We start from the raw sequence: 23,628 nt of genomic DNA on the forward strand, positions 1-23,628 counted from the left end.
GTATTTTCATTATCTCCTTTTTGAACTTGGTATCTACTAGACTGAAACCCTAGTTTCATTGTTTGTTCCTTCAGGGGAATTTTCTTGGTCTTTTAACTGAGAGTAGTTCCTCTGCTTCTTCATTTTGCTTATATTTTTTTTACTCTCTGAATTTAGGAGAAACAGTTATCTACTGTAGTCTTGGAGGGCTACTTAAATGCAGGTGCCTCCCTGCGTAGTTTGTGTGGGTTGAATATTTTTTTGGCATGAGGGCTGTTTTTGGTTTGGATTCTTGCCGTCTCTTTCCTCTGCGTGTGCTGGTCGTTATCCCCTTGATAGGGGATGTGCAGGTGCGTGGCCCGCGTGTGCTCCCGGGGAGGGTGGGGGCAGTGGTGGGTGCCCAGTCACGGGACCCTTGGCAGCTGCAGTGGTCTGCATCCGCCTCTGGAGTCGGAGATGGCAGTGGCGGCTCGAGTCCGCCCCCCGGAGCTCGTGTAGGTGGTGCCCTGCTGCCTGAGAGTGCGCGCACGGAGAAAGAAGCTCCTATGGCGGTCCCACCTCTCTCTTCGTGCACCCCCCAACAATGGCCCCTTGCCTTTCTGAAGGGCCCAAGCTTCTTCCCGTATTCCCTCAGTTATAGTGCACCACACTCCAGCCCCCGCAGGCTGTCGTCTCCACGTAGCCAACTCCAGTCCTCTCCCTGGGTCTGACCTCCGAAGCCCAAACCTCAGCACCCAGCCCTTGCCCAGCCCAGTGGAGGAGCTTCTCAAGCTGGGGAGTGCAAGGTCGTGGTACCAACCGTCTGTGTAGGTCTCTCTCTGCTTTGCTTTCCGCAGACCAGTTGCTGCACGCTCCTCCGAGGTTCCGAAGCTCCACCTCTGTCCTGGGTGATATCTCTACCAGTGAGGGGACTTCTCAGGGTGTGGAAACGTTTTCTTTTTCACAGCTCCCTCCCAGGGGCGCAGGTCCCGTACTGATTGCCTTCTCTCTTTTTTTTTCTTTTGTCCTGCCCAGTTATGTGGAGATTTTCTTGCCCTCTTGGGTGTCTGAGGTCTTCTGGCAGAGCTCAGTAGATGTTCTGTGAGAACCCTTCCACACGTAGATGTATTTTTGGTGTATTGATACTTGTGGGAGAAGGTGAGCTCCACGTCCTACTCCTCCACCATCTTGATCCAAATCTCCCTCACACTTCTTTTTTTTTGTTTTGTTTTGTTTTATTTTTATTTATTTTATTTGTTTATTACTTTTGGCTGCGTTGGGTCTTCGTTGCTGCGCGTGGGCTTTCTCCAGTTGCAGCGAGCGGGGGCTACTCTTCGTTGTGGTGCGCGGGCTTCTCACTGCGGTGGCTTCTCTTGTTGCGGAGCACGGGCTCTAGGCGCACGGGCTTCAGTAGTTGTGGCACACGGGCTCAGTAGTTGTGGCTCGTGGGCTCTAGAGCACAGGCTCAGTAGTTGTGGCGCATGGGCTTAGTTTCTCGTGGCATGTGGGATCTTCCCGGGCCAGGGCTCGAACCCGTGTCCCCTGCACTGGCAGGCAGATTCCTAACCACTCTACCACCGGGGAAGCCCCAAAGCTCAGGTTCTTGATGTCTCATCGCAGAAAGAATTCAGTGAGAGACAAAGTGATAGGTAAGAAGTGGATTTATTTAGAGAGAAACAGACTCCACAGAGTGTGGGCCATCTCAGAAGGTGAGAAAGGCCCCCCCCCCCAACTTCTGATACGACTTTTAGCTTAACTTTCGCTTAATGTGGCTCCTTTCACCCATTGTATCAGTGAATCTTACTATTTTTGAGATTCATAGTAATGAAATGGGAGAAAGTATCTAAGTAGCTTTCTGACAGTCAAAATCTTTGACCTTACCTTCTTGCTCTTTATTATGTAGAACTGTCATTGTTTCTTGTTAGGAATTTAGGATGGAGAAAGAGAATTTTTCCTTTTCTTGGTTACTGTTGCTTGACTGGTTTGGTCGTTAGTTTTCAGTCTCCAAAATGCAGTTTCTGTAGTTGTATCTGGAGATTTATTTTTCAAGACAAGATATATATATTTCTAGCCCCCCAAAACCATTTAACTGTCAAAAATAACATATCCATTTCATGATTGCCGAACATAACGTTTTGTTTGTCACCTCATACTTCTCAACTTTTCTTCTTCCCAAATTTCTCAATTTTTTTCACTTATTCTTAGATGTATTGGACTCTCTCAATCTCTAACTTAACTGAAGCATTTGTCTCTAGCAGTTCAACTTTTTTTCTCCAGCAATGTCATGGTTTTTGTTGGCTTTATTGGATAATGGTATATTGATGGGTGAAGAGATCACTAGATAATAGCTTTCTGCCTGTTGGCTTGTACACTTAGCAGATCAACCTTACCCCTTCTCACCAAGATCAAGACCATTGCTACAGGTTGGATGGTAAGGTAACACACTGTATGAACATATCAAAAGTACTTTTTGTGGGGTCTGAAGAATGCTCTTCAAGTCTGCATGAGAAGAAGTCATATTGGTTTACGTATGCGTGACGTGGCAGAATGTGGCTAAAGTAGTACAGTCCTCCTAACTGATTAAATGTTTGTGGTCTAACCTGGACCTTAGCCATCACACAGAGTACTATTGCTGTGAGCAGAGTGAAAAGGAAACATTTCTGGCAGCTCTTTACCCGCACCCCTTCCCCCCATCAAACAGTGACAGCCACCTGATCATGAACAAGGGAGCACTGGGGATTTCCATGGCGGTTCAATGGTTAAGATTCTGCGCTTCCAATGCAGGGGGCGCAGGTTTGATCCCTGGTTGGGGAACTAAGATCCCACATGCTGTGCGGCGTGGCCAAAAAAAAAAAAAAGGGAGCACTGGGATTCTTCGGCGGCCGTGCGGGTTTGAGGAGGCAGCTCGTGGGGGTGAGGTGCTTAAGGTGAGGTGACACAGACCTTGGAGCCAGATTTGCTGGGTTTGTACCCCAGCCCCAACAGTTAAGTGCTCTATGGCTTTGGGCAACTCAGGTAGCATGAATCTCATCAGCACCGAGAGAAAAGCTTCACTGAAAACTCATTGCAGGTCCCACCCCCTCAACTCAGATGGCAACAGTGCAGTCAGAGGCCTGCCCCTCTAAGCCTCAGAATAGGAATTCTGTAGCAATAGGAATTGAGGTTAAAACACAGATGCCACCAATCTGCATACCAAATGGCATGAGTCAATGACACCAGCTCCGAGATCTGTTTTGAGCCCAAGCAATGGTCCAAGTTGCACATAGGTCACCTTGCTTGATCTAACAACAGATCAACCTCAGAGGCATTTTTGTCAGAATTTCACCCACTGAAAAAACAGCTGGCTAATCTGGTTTTTTCCCAGTAATAAATGAGAAGCTTTTATTTTATTTTTTAAAAATTTTGAATTTTATTTATACAGCAGGTTCTTAATTAGTCATCAGTTTTATACACATCAGTGTATACCTGTGAATCCCAATCACCCAATTCATCACACCACCATCCCCACCCCACCGCGGCTTTCCCCCCTTGGTGTCCATACGTTTGTTCTCTACATCTGTGTCTCAACTTCTGCCCTGCAAACCGGTTCATCTGTATCATTTTTCTAGGTTCCACATAACATGTGTTAATGTACAATACTTGTTTTTCTCTTTCTGACTTACTTCACTCTGTATGACAGTCTCTAGATCCATCCACGTCTCAACAAATGACCCAATTTCATTCCTTATTATGGCTGAGTAATACTCCGTTGTATATATGTATCACAACTTCTTTATCCATTCGTCTGTTGATGGGCATTTAGGTTGCTTCCATGACCTGGCTATTGTAAATAGTGCTGCAATGAACACTGGGGTGCATGTGTGTTTCAGAATTATGGTTTCCTCTGGGTATACGCCCAGTACTGGGATTGCTGGATCATATGGTAATTGTATTTTGAGTTTTTTTTTTTTGCGGTACGCGGGCCTCTCACTGTTGTGGCCTCTCCCGTTGCGGAGCACAGGCTCCGGACGCGCAGGCTCAGCGGCCATGGCTCACGGGCCCAGCCGCTCCGTGGCATGTGGGATCTTCCCAGACCAGGGCACGAACCTGCGTCCCCTGCATCGGCAGGCAGACTCTCAACCACTGCACCACCAGGGAAGCCCTATTTTTAGTTTTTTAAGGATCCTGCATACTTTTCTCCATAGTGGCTGTATCAATTTACATTCCCACCAACAGTGCAAGAGAGTTCCCTTTTCTCCACACCCTCTCCAGCATTTGTTGTTTGTAGATTTTCTGATGATGCCCATTCTAACTGGTGTGAGGTGATACCTCATTGTAGTTCTGATTTGCCTTTCTCTAATAATTAGTGAGGTTGAGCAGCTTTTCATGTGCTTCTTGGCCATGTGTATGTCTTCTTTGGAGAAATGTCTATTTAGGTTTTCTGTCCATTTTTGGGTTGGGTTGTGTGTTTCTTTAATATTGAGCTGCATGAGCTTTTTATATATTTTGGAGATTAATCCTTTGTTGATTCATTTGCAAATATTTTCTCCCATTCTGCGGGTTGTCTTTTCATCTTGTTTGTGGTTTCCTTTGCTGTGCAAAAGCTTTGAGGTTTCATTAGGTCCCATTTGTTTATTTTTGTTTTTATTTCCATTACTCTAGGAGGTGGATCAAAAACGATCTTGCTGTGATTTATGTCAGAGAGTGTTCTTCCTATGTTTTCCTCTAAGAGTTTTATAGTGTCCAGTGTTACATTTAGGTCTCTAATCCATTTTGAGTTTTTTTTGTGTGTATGGTGTTAGGGAGTGTTCTGATTTCATTCTTTTACATGTAGCAGTCCAGTTTTCCCAGCACCACTTATCGAAGAGACTATCTTTTCTCCATTGTATATCCTTGCCTCCTTTGTTGTAGATTAATTGACCATAGGTGTGTGGGTTTATCTCTGGGCTTTCTATCTTGTTCCATTGATCTCTGTTTCTGTTTTTGTGCCAGTACCATATTGTCTTGATTACTGTAGCTTTGTAGTATAGTCTGAAGTCAGGGAGTCTGATTCCGCCAGCTCCGTTTTTTTCCCTCAAGACTGCTTTGGCTATTCAGGATCTTTAGTGTCTCCATACAAATTTTAAGATTTTTTGTTCTAGCTCTTAAAAAATGCCATTGGTAATTTGATAGGGATTGCATTGAATCTGTAGATTGCTTTGGGTAGTATAGTCATTTTCACAATATTGATTCTTCCAATCCAAGAACATGGTATATCTCTCCATCTGTTGGTGTCATTTTTAATTTCTTTCATCAGTGTCTTATAATTTTCTGCATACAGGTCTTTTGTCTGCCTAGGTAGGTTTATTCTTAGGTATTTTCGTCCTTTTGTTGCAATGGTAAATGGGAGTGTTTCCTTAATTTCTCTTTCATATTTTTCATCATTAGTGTATAGGAATGCAAGAGATTGCTGTGCATTAATTTTGTATCCTGCTACTTTGCCAGATTCATTGATTAGCTCTAGTAGTTTTCTGGTAGCATCTTTAGGATTCTCTATGTATAGTATCATGTCATCTGCAGACAGTGACAGTTTTACTTCTTCTTTTCCAATTTGTATTTGTTTTCTTTCTTTTTCTTTTCTGATTGCTGTGGCTAGGACTTCCAAAACTATGTTGAATAATGGTGGTGAGAATGGACATCCTTGTCTTGTTCCTGATCTTAGAGGAAATGCTTTCAGTTTTTCACCACTGAGAATGATGTTTGCTGTGGGTTTGTCATATATGGCCTTTATTATGTTGAGGTAGGTTCCCTCTATGCCTACTTTCTGGAGAGTTTTTTGTTTTTGTTTTTGTTTGTTTTTTTGCTGTGTATGATCCTTTTAATGTGTTGTTGGATCCTATTTGCTAGTATTTTGTTGAGGATCTTTGCATCTATATTCATCAGTGATATTGGTCAGTAATTTTCTTTTTTTGTAGTATCCCTGTCTGGTTTTGGTATCAGGGTGATGGTGGCCTCATAGAATGAGTTTGGGAGTGTTCCTTCCTCGGCAATGTTTTCGAAGAGTTTGAGAAGGATGGGTGTTAGCTCTTCTCTGAATGTTTGATAGAATTCACCTGTAAAGCCATCTGGTCCTGGACTTTTGTTTGTTGGAAGATTTTTAATCACAGTTTCAATTTCATTACTTGTGATTGGTCTGTTCATATTTTCTATTCCTTCCTGGTTCAGTCTTGGAAGGTTATACCTTTCTAAGAATTTGTCCATTTCTTCCAGGTTGTCCATTTTATTGGCATAGAGTTGCTTGTAGTAGTCTCTTAGGATGCTTTGTATTTCTGCAGTGTCTGTTGTAACTTCTTGTTTTTCATTTCTAATTTTATTGATTTGAGTCCTCTCCCTCTTTTTCTTGATGAGTCTGGCTAATGGTTTATCAGTGTTGTTTATCTTCTCAAAGAACGAGCTTTTAGTTTTATTGATCTTTGCAATTGTTTTCTTTGTTTCTATTTTATTTATTTCTGCTCTGATCTTTATGATTTCTTTCCTTCTGCTAACTTTGGGTTTTGTTTGTTCCTCTTTCTCTAGTTCCTATAGGTGTACGGTTAGATTGTTTATTTGAGATTTTTTCTTGTTTCTTGAGGTAGGCTTGTATAGCTATAAACTTCCCTTTTAGAAATGCTTTTGCTGCATCCCATAGGTTTTGGATCACCGTGTTTTTCATTGTCATTTGTCTCTAGGTATTTTTTGATTTCCTGTTTGATTTCTTCAGTGATCTCTTGGTTTTTTAGTAACGTCTTGTTTAGCCTCCATGTGTTTGTGTTACTTACGTTTTTTTCCCTGGAATTCATTTCTAGTCTCATAGTGTTGTGGTCAGAAAAGATGCTTGATATGATTTCAGTTTTCTTAAATCTGCTGAGGCTGGACTTGTGACCCAAGATGTGATCTGTCCTGGAGAATGTTCCTTGCGCACTTGAGAAGAAAGTGTAATCTGCTATTTTTGGATGGAATGTCCTATAAATATCAATTAAATCTATCTGGTGTATTGTGTCATTTAAAGCTGTTTCCTTATTTATTTTCATTTTGGATGATCTGTCCATTGGTGTGAGGTGTTAAAGTCCCCCACTGTTGTGTTCCTGTCGATTTCCTCTTTTATAGCTGTTAGCAGTTGCCTTATGTATTGAGGTGCTCCTATGTTGGGTGCATGTATATTTATAATTGTTATATATTTTTCTTGGATTGATCCCTTGATCATTATGTAGTGTCCTTCCTTGTCTCTTGTAATATTATTTTAAAGTCTATTTTGTCTGATATGAGAATTGCTACTCCAGCTTTCTTTTGGTTTCCATTTGCATGGAATATCTTTTTCCATCCTGTCACTTTCAGTCTGTATTTGTCCCTAGGTGTGAAGTGAGTCTCTTGTAGCCAGCACATATATGGGTCTTGTTTTTGTATCCATTCAGCAAGCCTGTGTCTCTTGGTGGGAGCATTTAATCCATTCATGTTTAAGGTAATTATGGATATGTATGTGCCTATGACCATTTTCTTAATTGTTTTGGGTTTGTTTTTGTAGGTCCTTTTCTTCCCGTGTGTTTCCCACTTAGAGAAGTTCCTTTAGCATGTGTTGTAGAGCTTTTTGGTGGTCCTGAATTCTCTTAGCTTTTGCTTGTCTGTAAAGCTTTTGATTTCTCCACCGAATCTGAATGAGATCCTTGCCGGGTAGAGTAATCTTGGTTGTAGGTTCTTCCCTTTCATCACTTTAAATATGTCATTGCACTCCTTCTGGCTTGTAGAGCTTCTGCTGAGAAATCAGCTGTTAACCTTACGGGAGTTCCCTTGTATGTTATTTGTTGTTTTTCCCTTGCTGCTTTCAGTAATTTTTCTTTGTCTTTAATTTTTGCCAATTTGATTAGTATGTGTCTCGGCGTGTTTCTCCTTGGGTTTATCCTGTATGGGACTGTCTGCGATTCCTGGACTTGGGTGGCTATTTCCTTTCCCATGTTAGGGAAGTTTTCAACTATAATCTCTTCAAATATTTTCTCTGGTTCTTTCTCTCTCTTCTCCTTCTGGGACCCTTATAATGTGAATGTTGTCATGTTTCATGTTGTCCCAGAGGTCTGTTAGGCTGTCTTCATTTCTTTTCGTTCTTTTTTCTTTAGTCTGTTCCGCAGCCGTGAATTCCACCATTCTGTCTTCCAGGTCACTTATCCGTTCTTCTGCCTCAGTTATTCTGCTATTGATTCTTTCTAGTGTTGTCTTCATTTCAGTTATTGTATTGTTTATCTCTGTTTGTTTGTTCTGTAATACTTCTAGGTCTTTGTTAAACACTTCTTGCATCTTCTCTATGTTCGCCTGCATTCTTTTCCCGAGGTCCTGGATCATCTTCACTATCATTATTCTGAATTCTTTTTCTGGAAGGTTGCCTATCTCCACTTCATGTAGTTGTTTTTCTGGGGTTTTATGTTGTTTCTTCATCTGGCATATAGCCCTCTGCCTTTTCATCTTGTCTTTCTTTCTGTGGATGTGGTTTTTGTTCCACAGGCTGCAGGATTGTAGTTGTTCTTGCTTCTGCTGTCTGTCCTCTCGAGAAGCATTTATTATTTCAAAAAAAAAAAAAAAAAAAGGAAGGGAGTTGTAGAGAACATCTTCCTTCTGGTGCTCTTCGAATCATAAAACATCCCTCAAATCTTTTGTTTTTTTTAAGTCAGGGAATGCTAAGTATCTTTTCTTTTGTCTTGTACATTTCTCACTAAGGTGTCTTATCTCATGCTTTGTGTAGTTTAAAATATTTTTCTTATAGTACCGTTTCATAGAGAAGTGATTTGCCTGAAATAGGAGTTGAATCATAGTTTTATTTGAAGAACTATTCTGAAAGTAAAGCATTAGCTTGCTCAACGTATGTGGTTATGACTAAGAATAGCATAAACATACCCCACAGATTATCTGGTCTCTTCGATTTGGCCATTAACTTCATTACATTTTCACTGTAATTTCTTTGAAAACAAAGTGACTATATAGACGGGTTTCTGCAGTTTGCCTTTCGATGGGGGTACCATCATGTTTCTTTGGCCAAAGCATGGATTCCTTTTGGAGGACAAGATCCCAACACAGTGAACAGAATGGAAGATAAGCCCATGAATGTGTTAGGGCTCTTAGAGTTCTAGGACTGCATCCTGATAACTGATTAATAAGAATAATAACTCAAAAATAACCGACAATAAAAAGCACTGATATACTTGTATATTTTGATCTTTCAAGGCAAGCAGAGTGCTGGTGGCATCCCGTAATTTTGCAAATGATGCTACATTTGAAATTAAGGTAAGAGGTGTTTTGCTTCGTGTTAAATTTTTTTCCACAGGTACACTTTGATATATAGTTTTACGTCTGCAGTACAGCATTTTGATATTCATGTTTTTCACCATTTTATTCCAAATGTTCTAGAATCGAAGATTCAGAGAAGTTAGCAAAAACTAGAATTTACTCCTTTTATGTAGCAGGTTTTTGGTAGTTTGGAGCAGGAGAGCAAGCTAAAAAGATTGAAGACCTACTCTAAGACTTGAAATGTGGTTTGGTAACATGTTTGAATAAGAAGATTCTTAGAATGCTTGTTTGAAAGTTTGTCTTTCAACCTGTAACTCAGTTGACTTCTAGGGGTTTTCAGTGAAAGTCGTCTTAGAAAGACTTCCTTTCTCCAAAACCCCATCTCATTGCACAGTCAGTTTTATGAAGGAATCAGAAGCAATATGCAGCATTTCTGATGTGCTCGCCTGCTGGTTTTCAAGTTCAGTATTTGCTGGTTTTCGATTTAAATATTTCGAGTTAGATCTTAGAGTGGGTTGGCAGTGTTTACATTGTAGTGACTGAGAGATAACTGTCTGATTCCATTTCAGAAATGTGATCTTCACCGGCTGGAAGAGGGCCCTCCTGTCACTACGGTGCTCACCAGGGAGGATGGGCTCAAATACTACAGGATGATGCAGACTGTTCGTCGAATGGAGTTAAAAGCAGATCAGCTATATAAACAGAAAATTATTCGTGGTTTCTGTCACTTGTGTGATGGTCAGGTGGGTGGTAGTTTTGTAGTAAAACTGTGTTACTTAGGAATTGAAGTATGGTGTGTGTTTATCGGCTTTTACCCTGCTTTATCTGTCTGAAGGATTTGAGGCTGGTATTTTAGAATAAACATGAGAATGCTGAGACCTGCTAGGAAGCTTATGCTAAAGAATTGACTCATGTATCATATTGCTGACTTCCTGTGCCTTTATAGCATTATGATCACCTGTACTGAGTATACTTTTGGGGGACGGGTTTTCGTTTTGTTTTTTGTTTTGTAGGTTTAGGCCAAGGTTTGTGAAATCAAATGCCTACCAGGGACCAGTTAGGTAGAATACATGAGTGAAGGCTGCCAGCTGTATGAAGTATCGAGAAAGGTGACAGGGACTAGTGGTGAAGTGGAACAGACGGGGCCCACCCGCAGGGGTAGTCATAACTGGCTGGTAGTCCAGCCAGTTGGTGCCATGTGGAAATACGGGGCTAATGCTTCCTGTTGCTGATGTCTTCGAGAGAAGACAGACGTCTCTATTTTCATGTGAAATTCCCCAATATTTTAATGTTCACATTTGATTCAGAATTTTTTCACATCACCATACAGGCTTAAAAGAAACGTATCTGTGCATTGCCAGTTTATGGCTCTGGCTTGGGCCTTACCCTCTACTCTGTTTCTGGTGTAAAGTAGAGGTACTTGCTGTTATTAATGAAGAGTTCTACTGGGCCAAATATTTCATAATAGTGTAGGAAACCTTTTAACTAGAAATGGTGTACTGTACTGACTCATTGCCACTTCTTCCTTGAATGCAGGAAGCTTGTTGTGTGGGCCTGGAGGCCGGCATAAACCCCACAGACCATCTGATCACAGCATATCGGGCTCACGGCTTTACGTTTACTCGTGGGCTTTCTGTCCGAGCAATTCTCGCAGAGCTTACAGGTTTGCTATTAATTTACAAAAAGGGGAAATTAAGTTTTCAGATCTCCTATTAAGATGCTAACCGTTTATAAGTTAACATTGAAACCTTTTTGAGGGTTAAAAAAAAAAAGCTGAAACCAAAAAAACCTCTCCCTTTTGGTGCTCTGGTACCTCTATTGTGCTTTTGAGTAAACTGACCATTTTTTGAGGTTGTCTGGCCTCTCAGGTAAAGGTCAGCTCTATAAAATCAGAATAGTGTTTATCACTCAAGCATGCCAATAGAAATCTAGCAAAGAAAGTAAATTGAGTATAAGTATTTCATTGGGTAGAAATTCATTGGGTAGAATCTTCTCAACAGTCCCTTTGTCCCCCTTGACTCTTATGCGAGTGTAGGAGAAATCAGATGTTTGTCACTGGCCAAAAAAAAAAAAAAAAAAAAGTCTAGGGGACCACACTAACATCTGAAGAAAACTCAGTGATTAGAGAGCTGAAAAAGTTGGAAAGGTCAAGGACATGGGACTGGCCTGATCTTCATTATAAAAGGGCCAGGAGACAAGGAGGACTTGTCTAGGTATTTGCATAGAGGGACAGGTGCTTATGTAGTTGAATCGGTTTCTGAGTTCTAATGGTTGAGCCTCTACGTAAATACTCTGGGTGTGTTTTTGTTTGTTTTACATATTTGGTTTTTGATGTGTCATGTTTGTGTGGTGCCACTTCTAGGACGAAGAGGAGGTTGTGCTAAAGGAAAAGGAGGATCGATGCATATGTACGCCAAGAACTTCTACGGGGGCAATGGCATCGTGGGAGCTCAGGTAGTTGAGGACTAGCATTGTATGATTTTCTGGATTTGGCCCTGGCCCACATCTGTGCAATATTCTGTACCCCAGACAACTTCCCTCTGAAGTACTTCAGTACTTGGGGGGCACGGTGTGCTTTAAATGACCTCTTGCGTCATACCCTATCATTTAATAAATAGATTTGTACAGTGATTTAAAATGTTTCCTTTTAGGTACTTGTTATGTTTTATAAGTAAGCAAGAGCCTCTAGCAGTAGAACTATACCTTTGCCGTTTAATTGATATTTAATTGCTTTGTCACATCCTCTTGGCCACACCTCTCTCCCTGCTGTAGACAGTGCTGGCACTGGTACCAGACCAGGAGAAGCAGGTGGTCAGGATCTTAAGGGCCTAGTTTGAATCTAAAGCCAGCTTCTGTGGTTATGCCGTCCTCCTTGTTCTCATCAGTTAGTAAATAATGGACAAGGAACAGCAGAAGATCGTATCTAGATTGTTCGGTTTACTTTCTAATATATTACGGTTCTAGCATCTGGGTTTTTTGGTTTGTTTTTGGTATTTTTTTTAATCCTTGGTTTCTTTTTCTTTTTTTGGCTTTTCAGGATTAGCAGTTGAATCTCTGAATGCATAAATGTTATTGCTAAATGGTTGACATAGAATACGATAGTAGTTATTCGTGTTACTTTGCTAGTTTGTTTATAATATTGGGGGTAGGGTAAGCAGAGACAGGGTTGGGGTAGGGACAGTGTCATTTCTATCTCACATTCTGGTCAGGAGTTAACATTCAGAGCATTAACTTCTTCCCTCACGGATTTCTGTGGTTCCTTTCTTGGTTGTCCTTAATATTAGGTGCCCCTGGGAGCTGGGATTGCTCTGGCCTGTAAGTATAACGGAAAAGATGAAATCTGTTTGACTTTGTATGGTGATGGCGCTGCTAATCAGGTGAGTATGTGTCTCTTAACATTGCAATAATGATTACAGTGTTATGTCCAAAGTGTTGAATATTCATAGTTCAGTTTGTGGTGAAGTAGTATATTGCTTACTAGTTGAAATGGCCATTTATCTGGCAAGCTAGAATTTGGTTTTGTGGCCACATTAGAGATTTACATCCTGGCATTGTTTCACAAGCGCTTTATATAGGTGTACTCCTAAGAGTACGCTCACCTTTGCTCTACCTCAGTGCTCCACAGACTCTGTGGGGAAGGACTGATTTACATTTTAATCCTTGGCAAACCAGTTCTTAAACCAGTACCGTAATGTACAGACTCATTCCCCTGAATGCCAAGGCGCTGTCAGACTCCTCTCGCTCTTCTGTCGTGGTCTGAGTAATCACCGGTCCGTGGCTGACACCCTGCCAGGCCCTGCTCTGGATGCCGATTCTCAGACACCGGTTCACTCTGGTCATCCAGAGGGTCTCATAGAATTTATAATGAAGCACACAACTAGGCAGCCGTAGTACATTCTTACATGTCCATCTTTTCCCGTTGTATTCTCCGCTGCTGCCTTGGCCCTACAGAAGCAAGTAGTAGTACTTGGTTTGTCACTTCCTTAGCGGCAAAAGAGGTGATGGTTTGCTGCGCTGTGCCCCGCTCCCCCCCAAGCGCACACACTCCTTTGCTTCAGAAGCTTAGTTGTGGGTGAGGCGTTTCATCCTATGGAAGCTTTCTCTGCTGGGTAGAGCAGCAGCTGTTGTGGATGATGAAGTCTAGAGAAAAACAGCAAAATGAAACCACTTGAACTTTTATACATACTTCCAGGGTCAGATATTCGAAGCTTACAATATGGCGGCTTTGTGGAAATTGCCTTGTATTTTCATCTGTGAGAATAACCGCTATGGGATGGGAACATCTGTGGAGAGAGCAGCAGCCAGCACTGATTACTACAAGAGAGGCGACTTCATTCCTGGGCTGAGGGTAAGGACACCTGTTGTAGAGCTGGAGCTACACCCTCAGGACCTGCGGGGCCCAGGCACTCTGTCAAGTGCCCTTGAAGATCTCAGAGAGATCAAAGAGTTCTGTTTTCTTAGTGGATGAACAGGTCATGTAAGATGAAAATGGTTTTAGGCAGTTGGATTTATGCTCTGCCCCTTTCCTTTTTATTTTTAAAATTTTATTGACGTATAGTTGATTTACAATGTTGTGTTTATTTAATCTTTCCCATTTATTAATAGGTAGATGGAATGGATATCCTGTGTGTCCGGGAGGCCACAAGGTTTGCAGCTGCCTATTGTAGAGCTGGAAAGGTAAGATTTTTCTTGTAGGCCTCTAGGCTAGAGATTTCTAATGACATTTATCTGTCTTAAAGTTAAAAGAATGCCCCCTGTGTCTATTGTAGCAATGTAGGAGTAGCTGCTAATTGAGGTGTAAAAGATAGAAGCTGGGTCCAGTTAAGCGAATCGGGTCCCTTCATATAAATAACATGGTCTTGATAGCTCACGTCTTGGGAAACATTCCATGTTTGCCCCATTTGGGGTAAATCTTTCCTTGCAGTGCTCCCTCAGCATTCTGCCTCTGTCTTCATTGTGACAATCTGTTTTGCCTTTTGGTTTGGTTAATTATGTGCTTCTAACTCTTCCACCCCCCTGCCCCCCGCCATCAATCATAAGCCCCTTGAGTGAACAGACTGGGGACTCCTGCAGTGCCCTGCACAGAACTTTGCTTATGTAAAATAGGCATCCAGTATAAGTTTGTCTTTTGTAAATCAAATAATATGTTTAAATTATGTAGTCTTAGTCTTGCTGTTTCAGTCCTAAGAAGCTTGACCCTTCCAGTTATAGCAGTGGAGGGAGAAGGGAACAGTGAGATTGGCCTAAAAAGAGGCTTACATGCCATCTGAGCTGGTGGAAAGATGTTCTTCTCCCTAAATCAGTGTTTCACAGCCCAGAAAGCAGGCCCCTGAGGTTTACCCTTCAGTGACTTCCCTCACGTGCGTGTTTGGGCAGTAGTGCAAATAAGATTGGGCTGGCAGTGATGAAAATGGAAGAGAGGGTGAAGAGGGGAGGGAGCTGTAGAACGGTTGAACCGAACAAGAAAAAAATGAGATGACTGAGATGGCAGGTTGGTGGCAGTGGGCTCACTGGTCTGTATCAGGACTCTGAGACTAGGGGTCCACGCCCTGGGTGGTGGGTATCATCATCCCCCCCTCTCCCAGTTCCTGAAAGAATATGTGGCATCCAACAGTATGTGGAAACAGGATCAGTAGTTTGTAGTGTGTTGACTTTCTCAGCCTGACCAAAGCCTGATCTTGGAATTAGGGGAGGGTCTGGAAAAACCCCTTTATCACCATCCCCTTAGCCTAACCAGCCGTGCTTCCAAATGGCTACGGGATGATTAACAATCAATAGGTGACAGTTATTGAGAGATGATAGGTCAGGCAATGTGCTAAGCACTTAGGTATTACCTTTTTTAATCGGCGCACCTCTGAGCTGGGTTAATTGTTTTGTAGATGAAGAAACTGAGGTATGTAGCTACTATAGAGTACAGCCAGAACTGGAACCCAAGCACTTGGATTCCATCTCCCGCCCTCTTTTAACTACTACACCAAACTGCCCAAGGAGCCTAGATCCACCCCATCCCCTCTGTTCAAAGTTGTTTTCTAAAAGGGGGCTGGTGTAGCATGAGCAAGCTACCTCGTGGTAGCCGGGCTCTCCCAGTCGCAGGATCAGCACCTACCAACTTTCTGTTACACAGTAGCTAGATCTCTGTGAAGCAGGATTGGTTGCTGTCCCCTACGAAACACTGCACGAAGTGGGTGTGACGTAGAAAGTCACCTATCCAGCCTCTCTTCATGTGTGCTGGGAAGTGGAGAAGGACGAGAGGACTAGAGGTTTGCTTTTCATCTTACGTTGTTAAGGTTTATGTTAGTGTTTTTCTCTAGCCTTGATCAGAATGCTTACAGATGATTTCCCCTGTGACTGGGGGGGAGGGGGGTGGGCAGAAAGACTAGCATATTAACCGTGAAGATAAATGCCATCCCCGCTTTCTGATAGGCTTTTCTTAATTAAATCTATGCTGTGCTTAAAGAATTATATATCAAATGCAATTCTGGTGAAATAGAACCCATTGACATTACATAAAGAATTGTCTGCCTTTTTGATTCAAAATATGCTGCGGGGGGGGGGTGGCTTTTATTAATAAGTTCCTGTTAAAAATAAGGAGGATGGGGCTTCCCTGGTGGCACAGTGGTTGAGAGTCCACCTGCCGGTGCAGGGGACGCAGGTTCGTGTCCCGGTCCGGGAGGATCCCACATGCCGCGGAGCGGCTGGGCCTGTGAGCCATGGCCGCTGAGCCTGTGCTCTGCAACGGGATGAGGCCACAGCAGTGAGAGGCCCGAGTACCGCAAAAAAAAAAAAAAAAAAAATGAGAATGAAACATGCAATAAATAGGTAATAGAAATGAGAATCAACTAAGAAGAAATTCTTAACTCAGATCTGATGAAGGTATTTGATCCTGAAAGGACGTACATTTGAGGCTGTGGCCATTGTTTCACCTTACCTCCACTGGGTTCTGTTTTAGGGGCCCATACTGATGGAGCTGCAGACTTACCGTTACCATGGGCACAGCATGAGTGATCCTGGAGTCAGGTATGGTCATGGGAAAACTGAGTGTGGTGTCCGAAGTGGATGGGCTTTGAATGGTGCTACTTAGATGAAAAAGCAAAGCATTTCAGTGTGTGTTTGCTTTTGAAGCCAGACACCAGTTGGCTTCATGCATTGATTTAGTAGTTAGTCTGAGCCTGAAAGGCGTGCCTTCCAATAAATTGGTTCCAATATAGAAAGCATTCTGAAAATTCCTCTAGTGTGTACATGCTAGTTAGCATGAGCACCAATAAGAAAACAATTGCAGAGAGGAATTGTTGCATAAAACAGGACTGATGGTAGAGTAGGATACTTGGGGGCATTTACCTTTTGTAGGCATTACCCCAGATTCTCATGGCGTATTCCTCTTCTGGCTGGAATGGAGCAAGACCAAGTAGCACGTGGGATATTCCATATGTTGAAATAAATCAGTCAAAAAAAAAGGAGTTTTGTCACCTGGCAACTCTGGCATGTAATGCTGCAGTCCCGGAGTGTGGCATAAGTAAGAGTAGATTTAGTCAAAGTAAGCCGTAATAAGTCTTTGAGTATAGAATGAAGGCCTAAGGGAAAATGTTATGAAGAGCAGCTTACATGGAAGAAAGTACTTGGTGTAATTCTGTTCTTAAAAAAATGGTAGAGTCTTTCTTTGCTTTTAGTGTTATTTCAAGTGCTGTAGGACAAGGGTCAGTTGTACAATCAAGAATCGGAAAACCTCCTCTCCAAGTTCTTGCCAGCCACACTGCTCTGTGGTCTTAAGGGAGGAAAGGCAAGGCACATTTTTTTTGTGCTTAGCCTTCTGCTGCCTCAAAGGTTATAGCTATCACCACAGAAAACCATCTCCCCTGCCTCCACCACTACCTTCACGCCCGACCTCTAGATCAAGTAGCAAATAGAAACTTGGCGCCTGTTGTCAGAATGCCAGAGAAGCCAGGTGAATTGCCATTGTAGAGTTTTCTATAAAGACAGAGCAGCTCTTCCTTACAGAATATTAGGATGAGTTCTTGTATTTTGCAAGTATATAATTCTGCCCTTCTTACGGTGACGTGAGTACTGATGTGCTCCTTCGTCTCAGAAACAGACTGCTGTGTTTCCCAGACTGTCTCTGCTGTGCCGGCACTGTTCTTATCTACTTGTAACTCTGTTTCCCTCCCTCTAGTTACCGTACACGAGAAGAAATTCAGGAAGTTAGAAGTAAGAGTGACCCTATCATGCTTCTCAAGGATAGGATGGTGAACAGCAATCTGGCCAGTGTTGAAGAACTAAAGGTACAGTGACTCTTGATGGTTTAAAAGTAAGTCTGCCTTTGAAGGTTGGCTCTCCTTTTTGAGCAGTTTTTCTCTACACAAGAAGCTGCCACTCGGTAAACTAGGTAAGTAAGTGGGAAAGTACATACTGTATTCGGTTGGCCAAAAATTTTCCGAGCCATGTTGTGGGAAAACCCCGATGTAGAACTTTTTGGCCAATGCAATATTTTTCACAGGACATTAACCTCCTCCACCATCCGTTCTGCTTTCCTAAAAATATACTGTAGATTTTTAATTCATTCATGTTCCCTCGCCAGGGTATATGTCTTAATGTTGGTATCTGTCCTCCAGAATCCCCCTTCGTGGATTGTTGTGTCATGGTTAACCTAACATTTTCAATAATAATAGGTATACTGCCAGTACTAGTAGAGAGTTAACAACTAGCAAGAGGTTCCCAGTAGAACAAGTTGGTACCTAAGCTGCTGTCTATTCAAAACATCTCTTGAACTGTAATCTGATTGATTTTTAGGAAATTGATGTTGACGTGAGAAAAGAAATTGAGGATGCTGCCCAGTTTGCTACAGCTGACCCTGAACCACCTTTGGAAGAACTCGGCTATCACATCTACTGCAGCGATCCGCCTTTTGAAGTCCGGGGTGCAAACCAGTGGATCAAGTTTAAGTCCATCAGTTAATGCAAGATGGTACACCTTTAGTTGGGTATTCAGCAGCAACTGTAAGGAATGCTTTGGGTTCTCTACTTTGTTAAGGAGGAAAAAACCCATAGAAAGAAAGTGTAGATTTAGTTAGATAGATAGATAGATAGTGTAATTGCATGTGGTTTGTACAGTGTTGCATTAAAAGATACAACGTCTTTTAATGTTATATCTTAAGGATAGTATGGATCTTATTATAAAGATTATTTTAGTTATATAGGTCTAAAATAGGTAATAAGAGTTTGCTTAACCCTACTTCAAATTACTTCTTTAAAATAGTTCTATTTGGTTTAGTTGTATACTCGTTTAACAAATACTTTTTTAGTTACTAAAAGGAGAAACAATTCCTTATATGCCTGTCCAACTCTGCCACCTTTTTGTGGGGCGATCATTGTCCCGTCCCTCCCAGTGCCCAGCAGCTTACCTGGTGTACCCTAACGTGCACACATGCCCCCATTTGTGTGCATGTCGGTGCTGAAGCCTGTTCACACTGAACCATCATTTCTCCTTAATAAAACACAGTATTTATTATAACCAGGCAGGGGTGGAAGGACAATTCGATTTTTAAATAAGACTACTTCATTTTAAAGGCCAAATAAGTTAGTTTTCTCCATTTATACATTAAGTATAAATATGAAGCTATTTTCTTAATAGTTTTCTATTTACAGTCATATCAAACATTAAATACAAGGCATTAAATACAAGGCATATTCTTATCAATTTTATCTTTTTTGAATTTTAAGTGCAATTCCAGTTAATAGTAATGTATGGAATGTGTGATCTAAAACAGTGATTCCCAGCCTTTTTGTTATTTTAAACACCTGTTGTTTCACCTTTCCAGCAGATATTTTTCCATTGAAGTAAATTAAAATTCATTTTTAAGGATTCCCTAATACTCTGGGATGTCAAGACCAGGTTTTACAATCATTGTTTTCACAATACATACAAGTTCTACTCACCTTGAAAACATGTTGATAAATAAAAGGTTAAAAATTTTTTCCATCATTCTTTAAAACTTCAAGTTCTTAAATTGTTCATTGAACAAGTGGTGTTTTCCTTGCGTAAGTGCAGCAGAATTCGTGTGTATGTTGTCAGCTCTTTGCTCCCTGTGTCCCCTGGCTTAGCTGATTGATTAAGCCTCATCTTGGGTTGCCGGGGCCCCCTGAGCCTGTCTTCTGTACTGGGAGACTGCAGTCCAGAGCCTGCAGAGGAGACCACCACTACGAAACAAACAGGAGTCGTCTTTAGAGAGTCGTAAGAGAAGACAACTTCAAAGCAACACAGCAGAATACTTCTTTAGGAGCCCTTATGGCAAAAGCTATAGTATATCCTTCCAGACTTGTCTAGATTTGTTGTCTAGTCTTAAAAATGCAGTCCCTAACTTGAAAACTTACTTAACTAAAACAGGAATATGTTCTCTTCACATATGGAGGTGACACTTGTGCCTTAGCAGGAGTGGGACATGGCCTGAGAGGTACTGTACAGGAGTGCTGCTGCATCTGTGCAGAGCAGACTATTTAAGATGACGTGGGGATGAGAAGGCAGGGTGCAAGTTAAAGAAAGAAGGCTTTGGGTGTAGTAGCCCACTAGCATCTCATGTCTCGCTTCACTCCACTCCCAGCCAGGCCTGTCTCTTGACTTTTTCTACTGGGCCTTTAGCTTCTGCCCCCTCTCAGCTTTTCCCCAACTTTAACCTTGAAAAACTCCAGAGTTTGGAGTGAGGTTGGTAGTTTTTTTCCTGACTGAGCTATAGAAAAGGGAGTTAATGAAGGGGGGAAAGTTACGTTACCACCACTTTGTTTTCTACTGCTTTACTTAAAAGCCTAATTACAGGGGCTTCCCTGGTGACACAGTGGTTGAGAGTCCGCCTGCTGATGCGGGGGACACAGGTTCGTGCCCTGGTCCGGGAAGATCCCACATGCCGCGGAGCAGCTGGGCCCGTGAGCCACAACTACTGAGCCTGCGTGTCTAGAGCCTGAGCTCCACAACAAGAGAGGCCGCGATAGTGAGAGGCCCACGCACCGCGATGAAGAGTGGCCCCCGCTTGCCACAACTAGAGAAAGCCCTCACACGGAAACAAAGACCCAACACAGCCAAAAATAAATAAATTTATTAAAAAAGAAAAAGAAGTCAGATGGGACAGAAGATTTGTTCTGGGTTAGAAATAGCCTTAGGGCTGTGGCACTGAAAGTCCTGACGGTGACGGTGACGGCTGCATGAGCCGGTTTGGATGGGGTGAGGGGAGCTCAGAGAGGAGGAAGCCGTCATTAAGGCCTGAAAGAGTTGGCGGGAGGGCAGGAAGGCAAATATGGCCACATTTCCTGAGGCCACTCTGGATTTCTGTGTCTGATCAGCAGTTTGGAAGGCCCTTACCTCTTCCTCCCATGGCTGCTGATCCGGCACAGACTTGGGGCAAAGCAGGAAGTGCTCTCAGGAGGGTGAATCCTGAGGGGACCCTAACAGGAAGCTTTCCCAAGCTCCTCTGGGTGAAAAACGCCAACACTTAATTCAAAAACCAACTTCCAGAGCATTTACATGACTGAAATAGTTTCGACAGCTATTGAAAACTCAATCAAAACCATTTTGATAGGCTGTTAGCCTATTTAAAAATAAAGTTTTCTCACTGAATTTTATCCAAGTAATCTTTGCTGATTTTTCTTCTTTTAATTCACTAACTTAAAAAAAACTCTCACCCTTGGAAGGCATTAAAATGAACATCATTTCTGTCATTTCTGTCTCAATTACATTTTCTTCTACATTTCACTCTACCTGTCCAACTGCAGGATGAAGAAGCCCTGGGAATAGAGCTCAAAGAATCTAGATTTTTATTCTATTTATGTTTTCTTCCCTCCTTGTTCCCTGGCCTCTCAGTTTGATTCAGTCTTTCATTTAATAAATATTTATTGAATTCCTATTACGCACCAGCTACTGTAGGAGAGGCTGGAAAGGTAGAAAAGTTAGATATTTGGTCTCTGCCCTTGAGGACCTACTAACGGTGGGAAGAAGGTACAAACAAGTAATTAAAAAGCAAAAAACAAGCACTATAATTAAGATATGCCCAAAGCACTTGAAAAGATATGTACTAAATTTTTATTTACACTTTAATTTACTAAGTAAATAAATCCTATGTTTATTGTCACCTATGTCATAATCTTGTTTGCTTAAAAGACAAAAGAATTCCGTTCACCAGAAAGCCAATTTTATCTATTTGTTGTGTTAGAGTGCCATCTAGTGGACAACGTCGGGAATCACAACGCCAGCTCTTTTTCTATTTCTTATGTTAGAGTGCCATCGTGTGGAGTTTTTATGTAATTGCAGAATGAATTTTTATTTTTATGTTACAGCGCTACCCAGTGGTTTTATCATGTATTTGCAGAGGATATACTTTTCTTATTACTCAGTTAAGAGTGTCAGCACGTCGAGTTTTTATGTAATTGCACACAGATATGTTCTTCTTATTATTCTGGTTAGAATGTCATTGGGTGGAATTTTCCTGCAATTGCAGATAAAATTTTCATATTTCTCAGGTAAGAGTGCCACCGAGTGGAATTATCGTGCAATTGCAGAACATGTTTTTCTTACTGCAGGTATCTTCCGCTTTCTGAAAGTTATTTTTACACCACTTTGCTTTTATGAAAGACCTACATTAGTACATAATTTTCAGTAAGCAAAAGAAACCTGAAGAGGATTTTTGCTTTTACCCACACACACAAAAAAGGCATTACTGACTGTACTAATGTTGGTCTTTCGTTAAAGTGGCATAACTCTAACTTTTAGAAAGTGGGGATTGTCTTTGCTTTTCCCCATTTCTGCTTACAAAATGTTTCATAGGAACTTTACCTTCAGATAGCGGGGTGAACCTGTAATAGGGAAAAAAAGAAATACGTGTTCTGCACTTAAATGATAATTCCACCAGGTGGCACCCCAGAACGCCATCTGGTGGAAATACCATGTAATTGCAAAACAGTTTTATTGCTGAAGTTAGGGTGCCGCTCAGTAGAATTTTCCTGCAATTGCAGAACAGATACGTTTTCAATTTCTCATGTTAAAGTGTTATCTGGCAGGATTATCCAGCAGCTGCAGGAAAAAAAAAGCTTTTATATTCTTGTGAAAGAGTGCCACCTAGTGGAATTTGTTCTTTGTTACAAAGTAGGGCAGTGGTCCTCCAACTTGGCATCCGAATCACCTGGAGAACTTTTTAAAACAAAAATTTCATGTCCCCATGCTCAGAGTTTCTTATTCAGGAGGTTTGGGATAGGGTGTGGGGATTTGCATTTCTAACAAGTTTCCCAGTTTATGTTGATGCTATTTATCTGGGACTGCACTTTGAGAACCACTGAAATACCCACTCCTTAAATGTTAGTTTCACACATAACTGGGATTTTTTTTTCCTGTATAATTTCTAGAATTGTTTCCGTTCTGAAGATCTGTAGGGATTGGAAACCTTTGCTCTCCTGAGTCTTTCCAAAGACCTCAGGATACCTGTTGACTAAATCTACCAGTTGCTTTTGATACCAGTTTTTGCAAACTTATCTAAGCCACTTTACAATGTGGGATGAATTCTGTCTGTTTTCTGTATCCCCCAATCCTAATAGAATAGGCTTTCCCTACATATCTGTTGGATGAATGAATGAATTTAGGCCTTCAGCATTGCCAGGTTGTTAGGATAAATGTGGCAGCTTCCCACAAGTGAAGTAGGAAGACGGTTTGTCAATTTCCTTCTCCACAACTTCACCATTATATTACAATGAAAGAAGCTGCAGACAGAAATCTGTCAAAATCATTTATTCATATGCAGGCACAAATCCTGCCCTACAGCCTGTTCCTAGAAGCAGGCAAGGGCCTGCTCTGGTTTTTTTTTTTTTTTTTTTTTTTTCCTGTACGCGGGCCTCTCACTGCTGTGGCCTCTCTCATCGCGGAGCACAGGCTCCGGACGCGCAGGCTCAGCGGCCATGGCTCACGGGCCCAGCCGCTCCGCGGCATGTGGGATCCTCCCGGACCGGGGCACGAACCCGTGTCCCCTGCATCAGCAGGCGGACTCCCAACCACTGCGCCACCAGGGAAGCCCCCTGCTCTGTTTTTTAGGCACTATAACAAGCTCCTTCCTGACGTGTTGATCCATGGCAGAGCCAATGAGACAACAGAGTCTCCGTAAGAGGCGAACACAAGACCGCTAGTCCAAAGGTGTTAGCCCTCTGGCTTTTCAGACGCTTATCCTCCGTTCATGCAAGGGGTGGGTTCCTCATCATTTTAGCTAATCACATGTTTTGAACACCACTCATTTCACCAATTAAAAAGTATTCCTTACACTTTTTAGGTGAATTATTAAGCTCTGGTGCAGATGGAGATAGGATATTTGCAGGTCCTCTAAAACATGGAATCCTTATCAGGGTCCTTCGAATGTTAATCACCTAACCTGCAGCGTGGCTCCCT

The 23,628-nt window shown here is 42.0% G+C and overlaps 1 protein-coding gene across 3 annotated transcripts in view; it reads left to right on the top strand.

The window, feature by feature from the left end:
- LOC307180462 (pyruvate dehydrogenase E1 component subunit alpha, somatic form, mitochondrial) overlaps positions 1–21,281 on the top strand; it is a 34,941-nt gene extending 13,660 nt beyond the window's left edge. For all 3 annotated transcript variants that reach the window (XM_079910755.1, XM_079910754.1, XM_079910753.1), the window contains 10 exons: positions 9,163–9,222; positions 9,795–9,968; positions 10,762–10,888; positions 11,588–11,679; positions 12,510–12,602; positions 13,418–13,573; positions 13,831–13,902; positions 16,175–16,242; positions 17,393–17,501; positions 18,010–21,281. In XM_079910755.1, coding sequence (XP_079766881.1) covers positions 9,876–9,968; positions 10,762–10,888; positions 11,588–11,679; positions 12,510–12,602; positions 13,418–13,573; positions 13,831–13,902; positions 16,175–16,242; positions 17,393–17,501; positions 18,010–18,174 — 975 coding nt within the window. In that variant the 5' untranslated portion in view covers positions 9,163–9,222; positions 9,795–9,875 and the 3' untranslated portion in view covers positions 18,175–21,281. The remainder of the gene's footprint in view (positions 1–9,162; positions 9,223–9,794; positions 9,969–10,761; positions 10,889–11,587; positions 11,680–12,509; positions 12,603–13,417; positions 13,574–13,830; positions 13,903–16,174; positions 16,243–17,392; positions 17,502–18,009) is intronic.
- Positions 21,282–23,628: the final 2,347 nt, after the last annotated feature.

The sequence above is a fragment of the Stenella coeruleoalba genome, assembly GCF_951394435.1.
Source record: "Stenella coeruleoalba genome assembly, chromosome: X".
NCBI lineage: Eukaryota > Metazoa > Chordata > Mammalia > Artiodactyla > Delphinidae > Stenella > Stenella coeruleoalba.